The 18,853-nt window shown below is 35.2% G+C and overlaps 1 protein-coding gene across 2 annotated transcripts in view; it reads right to left on the bottom strand.

Annotated features, from left to right (window-relative positions):
• Nucleotides 1–246: 246 nt before the first annotated feature.
• Nucleotides 247–18,853, bottom strand: part of LOC139987921 (glutamate receptor ionotropic, kainate 2) — a 70,269-nt gene continuing 51,662 nt past the window's right edge. The window contains exons 5-16 of one of the 2 annotated variants that reach the window (XM_072004739.1): nucleotides 16,607–16,906; nucleotides 11,560–11,658; nucleotides 8,774–8,935; nucleotides 7,750–7,980; nucleotides 7,335–7,550; nucleotides 6,792–6,876; nucleotides 6,568–6,706; nucleotides 5,271–5,408; nucleotides 2,258–2,456; nucleotides 1,696–1,924; nucleotides 1,353–1,618; nucleotides 248–778 (exon numbers count right to left, since the gene is read on the bottom strand). In XM_072004739.1, the coding sequence (XP_071860840.1) occupies nucleotides 542–778; nucleotides 1,353–1,618; nucleotides 1,696–1,924; nucleotides 2,258–2,456; nucleotides 5,271–5,408; nucleotides 6,568–6,706; nucleotides 6,792–6,876; nucleotides 7,335–7,550; nucleotides 7,750–7,980; nucleotides 8,774–8,935; nucleotides 11,560–11,658; nucleotides 16,607–16,906 (2,301 nt within the window). In that variant the 3' untranslated portion in view covers nucleotides 248–541. Of the gene's footprint in view, nucleotides 779–1,352; nucleotides 1,619–1,695; nucleotides 1,925–2,257; nucleotides 2,457–5,270; nucleotides 5,409–6,567; nucleotides 6,707–6,791; nucleotides 6,877–7,334; nucleotides 7,551–7,749; nucleotides 7,981–8,773; nucleotides 8,936–11,559; nucleotides 11,659–16,606; nucleotides 16,907–18,853 lie in introns of both variants that reach the window. The other variant, XM_072004740.1, reaches the window with a different exon arrangement.

The following is an 18,853-nucleotide window of genomic DNA, read 5'->3' as shown; positions in this document are numbered from 1 at the left end:
TTCTTACTGGACCTACAGCGAAGATTTCTGCCTTCCATGACGTCGCTATTCTGCGACTAGTCGAGAGAATGACGACTTTATGCGCGACGGCACAGGATGGTCTGACGGTGTCCTTTTATCTTCTCCTTTGTTCTATGCTTCTTTAAATATTACCGACGAATTTGTTTTCTTTCTGTTGTCCCTATTATTGTAGATTATCAATGACTATATTATATCATTTTGTTGTAAATGAAGCAATTGTTATAGAACTTAATTATACAGTTTATTTGTTAATGAATAACCACAGAAATTAGTAATTAATACTATGAATTATAGTAATAATAGTAGTAATAAGTAGAAAACAAATTTTGAAGAATTAGAGATTAGAAAAGATTTCACAAAAGATAAAAATCTTAAGATTAAAATCTGTTACAGTGTGCATAATCTTCATGAAGAATAAAATATCATGTTGCAAAAATTAGCACTTAAATTGTTCACCCTCAATTTGCAACATAACCAGCTTAATGTATAATGGTAGAATGATCGACAGTTTGCTGGAATTTTAGTTGATCTTGCGATCGTCGTTGTGATTATTGGTATTGTTATCTTTATCGAATTTGTCGAGGATGTCGAGACGAAGAAACGAGCCGACGATTGAACGAGCCGTGGAGGCCGCCCGACCGATGCCGCCTTCCATCGAACTCGTGCCGCTGCTTTTCGAGATTTTAACGGGTTTCGTCTCCGCCCAAATGTTCACGGCGAATTTCAATTCTGCTACCAGCGCCTCCCATGGTGTAACCTGCAAAAACATACACGAGAAACTGTCACGAGTCGGTCCATTGCTTAATTCCATACTCTCGAATCTAATTTGAATAAAAGCCCGATTAAAAGTGTTGCTGCTACTTTAATTAATATTTACCAAGATAAGAAAGAAATTACAATAATATAAGTAAGATAGCGAGTCATCCAAATATGATTATACAATACATTGGTTATAACTTATCTCATTTAAAATTGTCATTAACAAATTTTGTTTTATTCCTTAAAAATTACTCTTTCTACGAAGTACTCCAAATCGATGGTAATCGAACACTATTGCAAAATTCTGTTAAATAAAAGTATTCAATTTAGGTGAAGCAACATACTTTAAAATGCACTTAAACGTGCAAAAACGGTCAAGATAATCTAATAATTATTATTTGTCATTTCCTTCTTCAAGAATAATTTAAAGACAATTTTTATGAGAAAGAATGATTCCTTCGCTTCCTTATACACGCGACGCAGAGGAAAATTTATCACTGGTTTCGGGGTAAAAGAGATCCAAGGGTGAGATAACGGTCTTGTGAGGAGGAGACGCGGCTGAGGAGACTCACCTTCTCCCTCACGGCGACCTTTCGTACATTCCACAGGAATTCAAAGACAGCGATGATGAACGAGCCGCAAGTTCCGATCAGAAGGACTAAGAAAACACCACCGACGTTGGCTATTCCTAATTCACCTGACGATGATGGTTCTTGTTCGGTTTTCGTGCACATCCCACCGCCCCGATCTACCCACCATTTCTTCTTCAGGTCTTGGAGCACCCCTTTCTCTTGCAGCGTCAATATCGCGCCGTTTATGGGCGTTCTATACTCAGAATCTAACGAAAAAGGATCATATTTCAAAAGATTCGCGCCGATATGATTCGAAATAACATTGAAGGATTGTGGAACATACTCCGTGGCAGGGCGATACCATATCCTTTGTTATCGATAAGACCTCCAATCTTGTCGAGTTCACAGTTTCTTTCCATCCTGTACTCGATCGTGGTAGACTCCATAAGAAAAGCATAGTCGCGTTTCTTCAACACTCGTTCAACGCCTTCGTCGTTCGTTTTCGTGAACACACTTGGTCTTGCTTCCTGCATTGTCGCCCACATGCGTTGATATGTCGTATAATTGGAGTCCTGTAATCGAAATAACACTATTGTTAAACGGAGATAAATATTTAATAGATTGCGCATGTTTGTAGATTTTTTAAATTTACAAGCTTAAAAATGTATAGAATGCACGTAATTTGCAAAGATATATAAAACATCTCAAGTGTAGTATTCGCTATTATATTTCCTGCAAGAAATGAATTCTTAATTACGTTCCACTTCTTTATATGTTTTATATATCTTTGCATATTGCACGTGCATACTGTATATTTCTGCGCATTTAAATAAGTAAATTTTCCATAAATGTACAGATATTCTAGATATTATAATATTCTGAAATGTCGGAAGGTAGAAATTTACCCTGAAAAAAGTGGACGTGGATCCACCATCCACGGCTCCGTATCTAACTTTCGTCTGTTTAGCAAGATCCTCGACACTTTGGATTGGATTTTCTTTCTTGTCGTACGTCAAGAAGGCGGCCAAATTGGCAGTGTAAGAAGAAACCATAATCATAATGAAGAACCACCACATACCAGCCACCATTCGAATCGAAGGTGTTCTAAGTGAGACAACAGAAATACAAGAGTGATTAGAATTTGAACGTGTTTGATCCAAATAGGCTGACAGAAGTTACAGATGTTCCAATTGAAACTGATAGGATAGGTCGATGTGAGTTGGAGTTGATCAAAATGAGTTTATGCTAGTTGAAGCTAACTGGAATCGGAATTGGTCGAAGAAGGTCGATGAAAATTGCAGTTGGTTCAAGTTGGTTGATTTGATTTGGGACAGTTTGAAGCAGATCAACGTAAATTGGGCCTGGTCAAAGCTGACCAATGGAAATTGGAGCTGGTCGAAACGAACAGATGAGAATTGGAGCTGATCAAAGCGGATGGACGTGAAGTACAACTGATCGAAGCTGATCGATGTAAATTAAACAGGTTGAAGCGAGTAAGAATGGGTCGAGGTGGATTGACGCGAGTTGGACTTAGTTGCATCGAATCTATGCTCATTGGAGATCATTACAGCTAAACGTAAAGTTAGTTTCATTTAGTTCTTTTTTATTTATAAACACAAATATTTTAGCCTTCTTTCATTTATTACAGTTTAGTCGACTAAATATCTTAATTTCCTAAAATTACAGTTGCGTTATTCTATTTTTCGTATATATTTTTAATATCAGTTCATATTATCACGAAGATAAACTTTAATAGTTTCAATAATGTCAAACACAATAGATATACGAGCTTAGAATATAGTCTTCTTATAACTGTAATAGAATCGAATTTCAAAATCCAACTGTTACATTTGAGCCTGATAAACTTTAATACAAAATGCTTCATGATTTATGCTTTTACAAAGATCACGCTTTGAATTTTCGTTTTACATGAAATCTGTCTACAGTTCAGCCAATCGCGGTCTACGTCGTCTAGATAAATCGTCCGGTGCTTACGAGATGAGTGGATGAAGCATCTCGACGATACGCTAGAAGCGCAGAAGCGGCGACAGAGACAGCGTGCATCGCGTTTTCCTAATTAAGCGCGAGCTAAAGAGCCGCGTATGCAAATGACTCCTGTTTGCCGAGCATGGCGCGCGTGCGGATATTCTGTGTCACGCGAGCGTGCACAGGACGCCGAGTAAACAGAAACAAAGGACATTGTTTCCTCGCGAGGCTAGCTTGCCTTCGCCGACAAATGGATCGCGATTAAATTGCCGCCGCGCGAAATCGATAAGCGATACTCCCATTTATTCTATAGAAATATTCCACGAAACGAATTTTTTCTTTTGATCCGTGACTCTTTAATAATGTAAAGTAAATTTTATGGTGAATAGTAATTGCATTTAACTACATATAACTATAATTCCAATACGTAATGTTAACAAATGTGCGTACAACAGTATATCTACAAATTTAAGGAACAGTTTCTACTGCGATTATTTCACACAATAATGAAAAGGAATTTTCTTAAACTCAAGCTGCTTTTTTCTTAATATCTAACACACAAGTTAGTAATGGATTTGTAAAGTAGTTTGCAACAGTTTTTAAATCATGTTACGTACAGTAGAATAAATGAGAGCGACTCATCGACCCGCTGAAATGTAATGACTAGACTATAGATGCATTATGTAAGCATTTATGCGAAATTTAAGCGTACGAAAATCTGCAGAATACACATAATGCGCAGATGTATATATAAAATATTCAAGGTATAGTGCCTTGTTAGTTACGATATTTGTATAATAAATCTGTAGTTAAATTCCATTTCTTTAGTGCATTCAGTTATATGTGTATAAACATTCGTAGTCTAGCAACGATAGCGACGATAATACATAAATTATTCTACACAAAATCATTTGCTGACATCGATGTCATGGATTTTTCTCAAAAATAATAAAAATCTTACCCTTAGACCATTTCTCCTTTAGATCCAAGTCGGTTGTAAAAGACATTTAAATATTACTTCTATGCAAATCACGACGATTCATGCTACCTTCGCGTAGCATAAACAAGCGGCTAGGAGGCAGTTAGGAGGATTCACCGTTGTTAGCCGTCAGCATCGCCGTCGTGGTCGTCGTCTTTAGTCGGAACGTCGTCAGTATGTAGCGAGCAAACACGCGCGACGTTACGAGCGGAGAGTTAGCGCCGTGCCGGCGTTAATAAGTGGGAAGCCGCCTCAAATATGTCCGGCAAACAGCGGCTCGTTAAGCTTAATTGTCGTGAAAAAAAGAGGATAGCTGGGAGACACGGGAACGGCTGCGGGGGAGAGAAAAAAAGGGCCGCGTCTGCTTTTGGCACCGTCTCTGTACACTTTTCTACAAACGATCCGCAATATTTTATTTCCTTATTTTCCTTCTAGCTTCTTTTAGTTATCAGAATATTTTAGTCTTTGTGTTCAGAGGAATTCGTCTCGTTTCGTCCGTTTAACGCGGTCTCTTGCTACTTAAGCTAGAAATTCTTTTAAATAGGTTTTTATTAAATTTGACTACCAAATCTAAATCTTATGTAAACTTAACAGTGTATTGATATTACAACAAGCAAGTTTATGACAGTATTCATGGAATACCATTCGTGGTGTGTTTGACAATGAATATTTTGAGAAACATACGACATACTTTCTGAAATATATTAAAATTCCGTTTGCGAAAAATTTATTTTGTGTTGAATAGTTATTAATACACCCACAAACGTCCAGTTTGCTGGAACTCTCGCGAGTAATTTCAGAGTTGTAGTTACACAAGGCAAAACAGATACAGTAGCATCTCTTTGCGGTGGTGTTGCGGCTTGTGTTTCACGATTATCGCACGGCTTTGCATGCATGTAAGACAGGCTGCGGTAGCATAGGTGCTTTGTTAAGTTTGCCGGTTTTGAACTTACTTGGGGAGTATATCAGAGCCTTGTTGCAGCATAGAGCCGACAGTGAGCCACATAGAGTTTTTTAGGTCGAAACTATTTTCCAATTCTTCCGGGTCTGGATTGCAGGGATGCGGATTGTCCCATTCGCCTGGCGCTATTCTGTAAATAAACCTTCTTTTTAAGCACGGATTTCTGTAAGCGCACGCTATTCTACTTCTTTAATATCGTTCTCTTAGAAGTTAATTTTGTTACACTTTTCAGAAACATAAAAAACGTACTTTAGAGAAAATTTTCTTTTTAGAAAAAGAAAACTTGGTTTATGTAGGATATCGCAGTATTTAATAGCCAAACTTTGTCGGTATATACTACGGATATAATCAAGCAAGACATATTACACGAATATTGGTTATTTAAATCTTTACTGAAAAGTTACAATAAAAGTACGAGATACAAAGAGATTTTGACCTCCGACATAAATAGCATAAACTTTTATGTGTGAATAACTTTAAAAAAGAAATATATATTAAACAATTATCAAAAAGAACAGGTTGATTCATTCAGACAAAGCAAAATTAAAATAACCTTCATTAAACAATAAATGTAACTTTTTATCGCGATCAGCTTTTCATTGATATAAACGGTGGATATTTTGAAATGGAATATTAAAACTGTAGAAATGTGCGAGAATCCGAAAATAACAGGAACCCGATGCTCGGGATGGGTCGGTAAGACATCGGGTCGGTACGGGTCAGGTCGGGTTTCGAAAGTATTTCGTAATGCGAGATTGTCGGGATTTGCTAGAATTTCGGGATTTTCGAGAATTATAAAATTATATAAAATAGAGTATGGAGCAAAGATAATAACGAAATATGCATGATAGATACAATATTTTATAATAAAACATTTTTATTATTTCATTTTAGTACTTTATAATAAAAGAATTTATTATAAAATATTATATCTCTCGCATATTTTGTTATTATTTCTGCCCCATATTTCAGTCTGTATAATTTCAAAATTCTCGGGAATCTGGAATTACGAGATATTTTCGGGTTCTCACATACCTCTAATTAACAGCTAATGATTACGTTGATTAAATGTATTCTTGTCGTATAAGATAGTAAGTACAAGTTTGTTACTGTTCTCTTTGTATGTTGTATATGAATAAACATTTATAACTGATAAGATATATATTTATATGTAGAACATTTTTTGTTTGTTTACACCTATCTATAGAATACAGTAACAAAGTTTAGCTGTTAAACCCTGGAGCACCGTTCTTGTATAAAGTTCTTGTTATCTTTCTTTAAAATCTCACCTAGCTTGCACAAATAGCATTATCGAAACAGCTAAGAAAGCAGTCGCCATGTAAATCCAGACGTCGAGTGACAGCGGTGACAGGAACGAGAACAGGTCCGGTTCTTTTTCCTCCGGTGTTCTGTACAAAATGCTGATACCTGACTCGGACATATCGGATAAAATAGCAATGTCACGAGATTTATTGCGAAAATAGAACGCGATAAGAAATTAAAGATACCATACCTAGATTCATGAAGGGCATCGTGAAATCGACCGCATTTTCTCGCTCGTACGTGATTGTCAGGTCGCAAATAGCTAAATCCGCGTCCTGAAAGGATTTCATGCGCTTTTAGTTTAAGTCTTGAATTTTTGAACTTTCTTTTAAATTATTAAAGAAGAGAAAATAATTTCTTGCATACATATAAAATATATATGTATAGATGCGAAGCTTCAAAATTATACGCAATGATAGATAGGTCTATGAAGATAGAAATATTTATTTACAAATTTATTGTAATATTTAGAAAATTGGTACAGTAGAGTCGGATGTGAAACAATCATATGAAACAATCTGATTAATAGTAGTTGTTTTTCAGTCTTTTAATATTGTCTGAAAGACATAATAAAATATAATAAAAAGTAAAATTTAGTTTATTTAGTGATACATGAAAATTTGTTAGTCACCATACGCCTAGAATTAAAAGTGAAATAAGAAATCGAAATCTCTGAAATCTTTGCATTAATCATCTTTAATTACATAGAACGTGCTTGCAAGTAATTACGTACATGATCCAGCAGACGTCTGATTAGACCGTTCCATTGCTTCGTTTCTTTATCGTACTTGCCGTAACTTCCGTCCGGTACTAATTCGAACTCATATTTAAATTTCAACAGCTTGGCAATCTCGTCGATGAGATCAATGCAGAAGCCCTCGTACCGTTTTTGGTCGATCAGTATACCTCGATTTGAACCTTCCGGCACTTCCATGATATACGGTGGTCCCTGATGAATTACAGTTAATTAGCACGTTGGAAAAATATCAATATTAGAAATCTACGAGCTCTTTCTCACAAAGCTTCCTAATTAGTGGTTTTGTCGCCGAACGACCATATTGCTTCTCAAACAAATTCAAGTCTCGGTATTCTACCAACAAGAATATTCTAATAATTACAAATATCTAAGAACGTCAGAGAATACTCACTAATTTAGTAGTAATCTTGAACTTCTTCAGTTCAATGGATTTGTACAAGTAACGTTCACGTTCCTTTTCGCTTTTGATCGAGTGAAGACCATCTGGCCGCCAATATCCTGTTTGTACATTTTCACCCGGTCTCACGTCTATAATTTGTATTTGGAAGGATTGACGTTGACCATTTTCGTCGATCGTTATTGGCCCTGTGAGCTTCCCTTCGACCTTTCCTTCGTCGGATAGCTGTAGGAACCGTGGCCATTAAATCTATGATTTATTTTCTTATTAACATAAAGTGTCAGCAAGCGTTCGGATGACTTGTAACAACGGTTTTTCTTTAAAAATTAGATATTAGATATGGCTTGAGTGGCTGTAGGAAGTGTGTTCCATCAAATTAATTTTTGAAAATTTATTGACATTGACATAATTCATTAACATTTACTATGAACATTTTTCGTTTTTATTAATATATTAGTACATATCAATGTTAATAAATCTTCTTAACATTAAACATACCTAATTTATAGTGAATTTCTTCTTCCTTAATACGGCTGATAATCGACGATAGAACAAAGTTTAATGAGTGGCATTGACGCGCGCTAAATTCCAATTTCAAACGAACGACGTTTCATACGAATGTCTCAGGAGAAAAACATGATGATTACGTTTTTCTTGATTTCTTTATCTTATCAAAAGGACTTTGAGCAGGAGAATTTTCAAAGATGCCGGTCTTTTATAACTAATCGATAAGTTGATAAAGTTTCATGGTTATCAAAGGTACAATTATTGCCAGTAATATTTTGTTCGAGCAATATTTTGGAAATTTTGAAGGTAACAAAAGAACGCATATTTAAATCTAAGATCAAGTGAAAAGGAAATTTTGTTAACATGGAATTAATTGAAAACGTATTAAATGAAAACGTCCTAAAAAGGTTTCTCTGTAAAAAATAAAAGATGTAACTTATTGTGCTCTTCCCCTATACTCTTCATATGCATCAATTTAATATGTTCGTATGTACTGGAAGAAAGGCTTTACCTCGCGCATCAGGTTGATAATGTCGAGACCTGCGCTGTATTTCTTTTCCTCTTCACAAGAGAGCGGTAGCGGGTCAATATCTACAGACATGTTCCTTGCGTTTAAGGTTTCCAGCGTGTTGTAGAACATGAAGACGGCATCGTATAGAACAGCGGATTCCACCTTTGCCAAGAGAAAATTCACGATACCGTTTAGTAGAATCAGAGGACACTTGACTATCGTTAACAAAATATAAAGTTTGCGATGATTCAATTCTTCCTGGTTATTACAATTATGTATGATATTGCGGAATATCGTGACGGAATAAAATTGGCACTTAGTAACTACCAGTTTTAATAAGTAATTGTAAAATATCGTAGCATTGCTTTGTTGTTTGAAGAACACTTTATCTTCAGGCTATTGAATTTTTAAATGACAAGTGAAACGAAGGAGGTTCCTCTAGATTAATTCAATTGTTTCATAAACTTTTATAATAAGCTAATTGTACATTCTAATAAAATTTAATTGCTGGCATACGAAATTTTCAGCTGTTACTTCACTGTATGGACATAATATTATTATTTAGCGAATTTTCGAAATATTAATATTTTCAAATAAAATATTCAAAAAATAGTAACTCCACACCATTGAACGTATTACAGGCTCATAAATTGTTCTTCGTTCCCTTTCTATAACTTTAGACTGTACAAACGAACGATACAACCATCTTTCAAACACCTCAATAAAATCTCAAACGAAAGACTTCATGACTGTGAAACTATCTGCACCATAAAGGAATTCCTTGACCTAAAACGCAAGAACGTTAAAATTACCTTCATATCTCCAAGAAGACCTGCAGCCAACAGTCACAATAATTTCTCTGAACTGTGAGAAAATTCCAACAACCTCGATCTTACACAACTTGAAGAAAGAATCTCAGTCATCAGACATGCACCGTAATATTTGTAATTCAGCGAGTTTCGTTCTACTGTTACGACGGTCCTTTGTAATGAGAAATGAAACATTAAGCCGTCCAATTTCCCAAAATTATAAAACAACGCGCTTAATCGTTTCATGGGGGCCCGTGTTAGCATATGGGAGAAAGGGAAACGATATTGCGAGCGTGTAGTAACGCCTCTCTATTCAGCGAGGGGCCGCGATACAAAGTGAATTGGCGGGAGCTAATGAAACGAAAATTAAGGCAGGCCGTCAGCTGCTCGGAAGTACCGTGTCGCGGGTAGATTTTCCGGAAAACGGAAGGCCTCACGTTGTTGTATCCTCGAAGCGGAACACGCGATACTCCAGGGTACCATGGAGTTAATGAAGAAATTACTTCAAACCTCGAGGTCCGATGGACCAGCGTTTAAGCGACCCTTTTCGTATGAAAAACATTGTGGTTGAAAGTTTGGAAAAACTTACATAAAAATTGAGTTCTTCAATCAATTGGGGAAAGATACTGAAGAGCTGTTTTTAACTTTCTTCTAACTCACTTTTTCCCATGTGGTGTAGTAGAGACTTATTTCTAGTTTTTTAATTTTTTTTTCTATTGATTTCATATTAACTGTACGTTAGAATTACTGCAGTGTTTTATTGCAGCGAATACTTTGAAGAAGAATATCGTAGGAAAGGATGGGCAAAATTAGTTCAACGTTTTTTGTCATATTTTGCAATATGTACGTATGCATTAATTATGAGTAATACATTGATTTATTTGTATTGTTTGTTTGAAGAAACTCTCGAAGATATCTTTATTTTTCAGACTAGAAAGGACCAGTCAAATAATTTCACCATGTGCCTTTCTCTGTTTACTCTGTTAAAGATAAAGACAGACACTTGATCGCAACAATATCACACGGCAAAATGTCGCTCGTGGAGTTTCTGCATAAACGCAGTATTGTTGAAAAATAGGTATAAACAAAGTAAGATACATATGGTTTTGTCAAGGCAGAAAATAAATGTAATGGATTTTAACTAGAACGGGACTTCTAATGACTGAAATCTTATGAGCTTGTTGTAAGTTGATGTATGACTAGAGAATATGTTTGAATAAAGAAATTTTTAATTTGCTGATTACAAGAAAAGTCTTCCCCTCATTCAAGAAAAATGAGACGCAATTTAAGGCTTTATCGAACGTTCATTTATCTTCTGCTTTTTTGTCGTATCGACTGCTATGTCCATGGTTGTTCTTTATAGTTCTTTACGTGGAATTTAATATTACAGAGTGCAGGATAATGGAGAAAAATTTAAGGAACGACAAAATCAATTTTCATTTAATGTAAAATATATTGGATTATACGTACGCCATATTATTATCAATTTTTGAAGATGACATTCTTAGCAAATCTTAAATTCTTAAAAGCAGTTCTTAACATATATTAATTTGATTAAGAAAATGTTATATGAAATGTCTGAGCTATAAAATTCTACGATCTCAAGAAACATTCTTGAGAGCTTAAATGAAGTTATTTTAGTCCCGACACTGCCAATTCGTAAAAAAACCATCTTGTACTCTACGTTCATTCAATACCAAAAATATCAACACCTAAAATATTCATTTGGTATATACGAACATCGCCATCAGAAATGTCGACGATTACTAAATACATTTTTAAGAATTTCTAAGAATAAGTTTTAAGAATATTAACACCACTAAATTAATAATTTTGTTAAAGGTTTCTATTACTAAATAAAAGAAAGAAACCATTTTTCAAATAAAAAGTAACCAAATGAATTTGTTCTGAAATAAAATTTAAATTATGTGAAATAAAGAATATTTAAATTTTAAAAAGCAAACTTTTTATATTTACCCAATTAATTCCTTCTACGTCATTCTCCTGCAAGCTGAGTCCTGTAATGTTGGTCATTGTTTTATTCCGCACTTCCCAGATGGGTAATTTCGTCGAGTCCTACAATTTATAGAAATATTGAACATAATATGACAATAGCGTTGAAAATATAGAGTTATATATGCTATAACATAGAACAACTATGACATAGAACGAAAATTAGTCTAACGATTTAGTTTAAGTTACACTCTTCCTTTGCAATTATGCGATATAACAATTATTTGATTATAATTAACGTTTTTATATGGGCCAGAGAACACCACAAAAATCACAATAATTTCTAATACTAAATTTGCATTTATTAAATGACATTGAAAATTAATTTATACCAAAGTAAGAATTTTGTTTGTCGTTTTAATTATATATTTATAACGCAACTAAAAAAATACAATCTAACCAGAAATTTGTTTCATTCTCTAAATGTAATGAGTACATTAAAATTTCCAATAAATGCATAAACGTTCACGGTCTATTTATGACAAAAAGAATCTCGGTCAGTCCACTAACAGCGAAAATAATGGAGGTGATTAAAACCTGTGGTTCACCCTATATACTATGTTGTACGCAAATTGTGTATAATTCCTAGCTTTAGTCGCGACATAATTTTAAAAAGTGTCAATTGCCAGCCGCGCCCCATTTTTACTTGGCGGCGGAGCCAAACCTCCAAATTGTGCGTCATCTATCTCGGACGTTTCGGCCAATTCACGCTGACCTCTGAAAACGCGATCCATTATAGTGTACACGCGTCTCAATGGGCTCGACCTGATTCGACGAGGAGCGATCACTATACACCAGCAACCGTGAAATCTGGAATCTTAAGCGGACCAACGTTTGAACGGTCGTTCGCCTTGCTTCCTTGTTATCTCGGTGCAACAAGCGAGAAATAACTTGGGAACTCTGTGCTAACTATAAGAAGTGTGTCTGTAAACGGAGGCCAGACGTATCGCGGAAGTGCTCTGATGGTTTGTTGACTAACTGGTTTCTTTTTAGTAATTTTTGTTCGGAAAGTCGAGAAACTGTAGATAAACGCCTTTAGGCGATGCCTGGTTCTCGTATAGCGAAGTAATCAAGGATGTTGATCGAGGGTTCAATACTGTGGGTGGAGATAAGAAATTATGAGAAGGTGATTATGATAAAAGATGAAGAGAATAAAATAAATTCTACATATAGTTACAATTTATAGTTATTAAATAAAAGATATTTATAAAGAAATACATTTTCTTCCTTTTTCATTTCTTTGCTTCTCTTTCGTTCTTTCCTTCCTCATTTCCTTCTTCCCTCCTTTACTTTTCTGTGCTTTCCTTTTCTTTCCTGCCCTATCTACTCCTTTTTCTTTCTCTCCTTTCTCTTAATATTGGTCGATTCTCTTCTTTTTTGCAATTTCTTTCCTTCTTTCTTTCTTCTTGCCTTCGATTTATCTTTCGTTTCCTTTCTTGTCATTCCTTCCCTTCCTTCCATTTTACACTGTCTTTCATCGATAAAGAAAATTAGTTTTCATATCGTATGTACAAATAAATCCAGTTGTACCCCTCTACGATCGTATTTCACCGAATTACAACTTTTTGGTAATAAAATTAATACATTTTTAGACAGGAGATGATTCTGTTATGTTTCTGTTCTATTGAGAAATGGCAAAATACGATATGAAATAGCGCGACTTGGGTCAGCTTCGCACTGACACTGTTACAATCTTGTTGTTACCAACCTTCTTGTTACGAAATGTAATAAGCTTCCCTGATACTGACGCCAAGCTATCTACAATTACAAAGTTGTAATCTTCTCCGAAGTAATCAAGTCAATCCTCTCATTTCGTAAAAACAATTTAAATAAACTAGATTATTAAATTTAAATTAAATTAAATACCTGACTAATAAAAAACACTCGTTTTCAAAAGCTACCATTTAAACAAATTCTATCTGAAACAATAATTTCAATTAAAATTCATAACTAGGATTAAACTGAAATAAATAATTATCCAATAAAACGAACCATCATCCATGAAGCACCGTGTATTTCAATAAATTCTCTCTGAAACCATTAATCTAAAGCGGTCAGAAGACAAACACGTTGTTGTTTAACTACATTCTCTGTGCTGTGTACAACCCTTCCCATTCCATTGAAACTATAATTAGAACATATTTGCTGACTCGTAAAGGTCGACCCTACGGAGAAGGAGGAGAAGGTATTCAGGGTTATCGAAATCGTAGCATCGCATCGGGCCGGCAGATACAGTGACGTTGATGTGGGTCCACTTGGTGTCTCGGGTTTGGCTTTAGCGCCGTTCAACGAGGTGTCTTCCACGAATTTCTCGACAGCCCGGACAAATATAGATGCATCGTGAAATTCCTCACGAATTCATACGACACGACACGCCTTTTTCCTCCTAGTGCTTCGCCCTCTGTATACACAGACAAATTTCGAATATTTGCGAACGCCAGAGAGGAGCGTCCCTACAACTTCTGTCGAACTGTCGCCCTGATCAAAGTGCTTCATCTATAGCTTAAAGCTAGAACACGGCAATTTTAAAGAGGAACTAGAGAAAAATAACTGGTGGACGCGTTTGAATGAAAGTGAAAAGGAAGGCGAATTTTTGCTTATTTGAAGTAGAAGAAGAGTAGTTTTGAGTAGAAGTATTGGGAGTGGAAAAAAAATTTGTTATTGTTCAGGGATGAAAATTTACCTCAAAAAATTTTATAGGGCGAATCACATAAAATGCCTTTCACGTTCAAGTTGTTCAAAGGTCACATTGACCAACTGCATAAATTTAAAGGTAGAGAATAGCGATGATCTTTTTAAGTTTATTTCACAGTTTACGATTATTTATATCATTTTGTACAGATTCACCGATTGATTTTAGGGAACGAGAAAAATGATTTGAGAATATTTAAAGACAATAAAAATATGAACTCCTATTATCTAAAAAATTGACACTTATATATATCGTGTCAGTGATATGTATCGAACGATTCTTTTATCTAAATTACCTTTCATTTTTTGACCTAAACAATCATCTAAAACACGCACTCTGAAAGCCTAACCAACCCCCATACATCACCTCCCACCATCCACCTTCATCAAACGTATCTCTAAAAAGACACAGCGCTAGTTTGCTTTTCCAGTCGAACTCCCCCGTAAATCGCAGAAGTTCGCAACTTTCCCTGAAAGTTCGCATTGTCTTTAGATACATGCACAATTCGACAAAAGGGACGTTTCTACGCGTCTCCCGGAGGACGTCGATACGTTGTTCCGCTTTGGAACAAAAAAAAAAAAAAAAAAAGCGCGGAATAAAGAAAGTAAGGAGGGTGAAAGAAGAAGAAGAAGAAAAAGAATAAAATGGAGAAACGATATGCCTCGCGCGAAAACCCTCGACGCGACGTGAACGTCGTTATTTGTGGAGGTATTGTTACGTGCTCGATGGTAATGCCTCATAAAAAGCGTATTCCGCGGGAATGATGGCGAACGATGGAATGTTCAGACGGCACGCTATTACCGGCGTATCTCTGAAAACAATTACTCGCGGCGATTTATGGCTACGTTTAATAAAAAGCCTGGCGATTGTAACCAGCTAATGCAGTCACTACGCCAGGCGGTGAACGCGACCGCAACGCGTTTCATGGATTTATTAATGAAATTCCCTGGTAAAGGCCGCCATCAAAAATCCGCGTTCGATTCACGATTATCTCTGCTAATTGTCCGCGGTTCGGTGTCCAGAAAATCTTTAGGACACCATTGACTGGATACGTGTCGATTTTGGATGAATAGACGAGATTATTGGCATTATTGGCTTGGTTGGAGTGAGTTAACACATTTATTGTCCGCTACGATTAATTCCTAGTCGATAAATCTTGTCCGTGAAGCGAAAGTATTGTCATACGAACTTTCTACGGACGCACGTCTAGCGTGTTCTTTTTCATTCCATATGTCAAGGATTGTAAACTTGAGGATTGTAATTTGACTGTAAAACGAAGCCATTTTCGCGCGCGTGAAATGAACCTGAGATCCGTGTAATGTTTTAACGATTAAATACAATCTTACAAGAGTTGTAACAATAGAATAGAAATATTTCTAATTATTGAATAAGTTAATTTTAAAATTTTTTTAAATTTCATAAAACGCGGAGTTCCCAATTTTTGCACTGTCTACCTAGTTTCTGATTTAACACGCTGTAGATTTTGTTGAATTATTTGAACAAATGGAACCGACGCGGGCGTTGTAGAATCTAAAATAAGCTCGCAAAACGCTCATTGTTCAAAGTCGTAAATCTCTCTCCATCGTCTAAACTTCGTTACCTCTAAATGCGGACAAATGAATTTTCCGAAACATATCCGTTGTTAAAAAACGAGACCACGAAACGTAGGAAACGTATTTACAGTTTCTTGTACGGATAAACAGAAGAGAGCAAAATGGATTTGCGTTTGTTCCGTTTAGTCGTTCGCACACACTTTATAACTTATTCTAAAAATAAACTTGTAATTAAGCATGTTCAGGAAAGCATGTTAAGCATGATCATAAGATTGGTGATAGTTACCAATCATTACCGATATTATCATAGATTTCAGAACAATTTGGAAACTTCTACATTTAATCCGAAGTTTTAATTACTTTCACCATAAAAATGGTTTTTTATCGATCTTCTAAAGACCGTTTTTAAACTCTGTTACAGCGAACAGACGATGTAACAAGGGACAAATTTTCTTCCACTTGTTATTTTATTTTACGACTAACTATAGAAAATCTACTTACCTTATAAAGAAATTTAATAAATAAATAATAAATTTGGTAAACTTACTGTTAATCCTGAAAAATCTTAATTTTCTTTATGATAAATAAAAGCTTATGAGTAAATTTCTAAATCAAAATGCTCTCGGAACTTGATCTACGAAAGACTAATCAGCAACCCCACGTTATTCTACGACTAATTGTAGGTAGATTGGGTCGATCATTAGGGAGAATAGTTACAAGTTTCTCGACAAGATCTACGCATATAATGTAGAATGTGGTGTAATACCAGGTAAGTAATTAAGAAATTACAGTAGTCCGCCATTAGCTTGACCTCCATCGCCTGATAGAGCACCTCGATGATATTACTCGGCTTGACGTCGATAATCACGTTGCAGATGGACATTGCACGAATCTCCTTCAAAACTGGTCGATTATCCATCCCTTCGTAGAGTTTTTTTATCGTGATAGCGCTGTCTTTCGTTCGCTTGAGTGACAGAGCCTTTTGAATCCGCGATAAACCGTCGTTGTCTTCGTACACAGCCGCAAAAGAGTTCCATTTCATCGACTCGACCACATCAGCGATCGCCTGGGGACAATATTACGTATCCTTTAGTGGGAATGATATTTGATTTCGTTCGGGCCAGTGTTATTTCCGATAGAACAGTTAATTTCGCACATATGCTGCTGTTAAACGGTTATAGTAATCCTCTAGTGCATGCACAATAGTGTACTTTTAATAGTACACGTGCAATTGTGTAAGTGAAATCATACAAATTTAACGAGATATAAGCAATGATGTAATTACAGCAGTAGAAATGCAATACTATAAGTGCAAGTGCGATATTATTGTAGAAATATAACGCTTCAAATACAGCAGTGCAAATGTGCGGATATTTATAGAAATTTATATTTTTGGAAGCACAACCGAAGAGATGAAATCTGCGTAGAGATTTGTTTCACTCGCTAAATTTCGTAACGAATGTATTGGTGCGTTTAAAAATCTTCCGAAAACATATTTGCAGCCTAGCGATGATTAAAATGTAATGGTGAAGGTGCAGTGATGTAACAACGAAGTAAATGCAATATCGTAATTGTAATAGTGAAAATGCAACGATATAAGTATTTAAGAGATAACGATTCAGCTGCAAAAAATATACAGTAAAATCGCGATAGAGTATGTATTCTTGTTTCTCTTTTTCATTTTGTTTTTTCAATGAAACTGTGCGCTTTTTGCGCAACAGATGTAAAAAGAAACACTATGCTATTTTTTTCATTACACATACGATTCTATACGCGAGTAGAAAAAAAGAAAAATAGAAAAGCAAACATGCAATTGCGTTCCGTACCCTGAATATTCAAGTGTTACGAGAGTTTGACGTCACTTAGCATTCTATTCTAATTACCTGCTAAACTCTCGCGTTTTAATTACCTCTACGTTAAAAAAAAATTGTTGCAATATGTTCGTGTATTATACGGAAGAAAAATGAAATAAAGCCACATTTCTATTATACCGTAATTGTCTTTTTGGATGGCTTAAAATAGCGAAAAAGCTTGAAAACTGGATTTAACTTCGTTAATTGTTCTACATTCACTTAGTATAATTTTGTTTTCTATCTTACGACAGATGATTCGAATATATTACGTACGAACATGCTTGATGTTTATAATTTGCTATTTAAATAGCAATCAAAGCTGCTAAATTGTTATAAATTTAAGTAATTAATTAATTTCGATTCGTTTCAAGTATCCAATTGTGGAAAATGAAAATTTATATTATTATTGTTATCATTAAACGCTTGTACACATATAATATATATTTTTATTATTTATTTATATTTTCAATGGCAATATCATCATTAATAATTAACAAATACATCGTGAAGCTGTTACACGTGAAATGACCAATTATCTTCAAATGGTTTCACGTTTTATGATATAGGAGGTAATATTAGACTTCAGTATACTGTTAATTAATCTCATATCAATGATACTATGCTTTTGTTCGACTTTTGAATAAAATATTTCTGCCATCTTCTTGGTCATTTCAATGATATTTACAACCCTAATTATGCGAACTAGTATTAATTAAGCTAGATTAATTTAATATTACTAGCTTTTTATAAAATATTGCAAATTTGTTGCCTATTTTCAAGAAGCTCGTATCTTCGAATTTATCTATTCACACTTTCAACAATTTCATATTAAAATACATTTCTTAGCTACCAGACGCATAGAAACCAGGAAATCGACAAATATAGATTTAACACGTTTTCCTGCGTGATCTCCAAATGAAATTGTCAGAAACATTAGTTTTCCGTGAAAAATGAACGTAAATGTTCGAATTTGTGCTTAAACCTAGTAATTTGTCAGGTATTAGTTACATGCGGATCGTTGTCAGTCGAGGGAACGTCGAACGTCGCAATGTCTGCGATAAATTAACGAAACTACCGTCGAGTTTGTTTGAACAAGCGAAAATCCAGCGAGTGAAAATTCGGGCGTTCTTTCCTGTGGCAACTGTGTAAAAATGCCGCAA

Source organism: Bombus fervidus, chromosome 6 (genome assembly GCF_041682495.2).
Source record: "Bombus fervidus isolate BK054 chromosome 6, iyBomFerv1, whole genome shotgun sequence".
Classification (NCBI taxonomy): Eukaryota; Metazoa; Arthropoda; class Insecta; order Hymenoptera; family Apidae; genus Bombus; species Bombus fervidus.
This window is presented reverse-complemented; position numbering and strand designations above follow the sequence as displayed.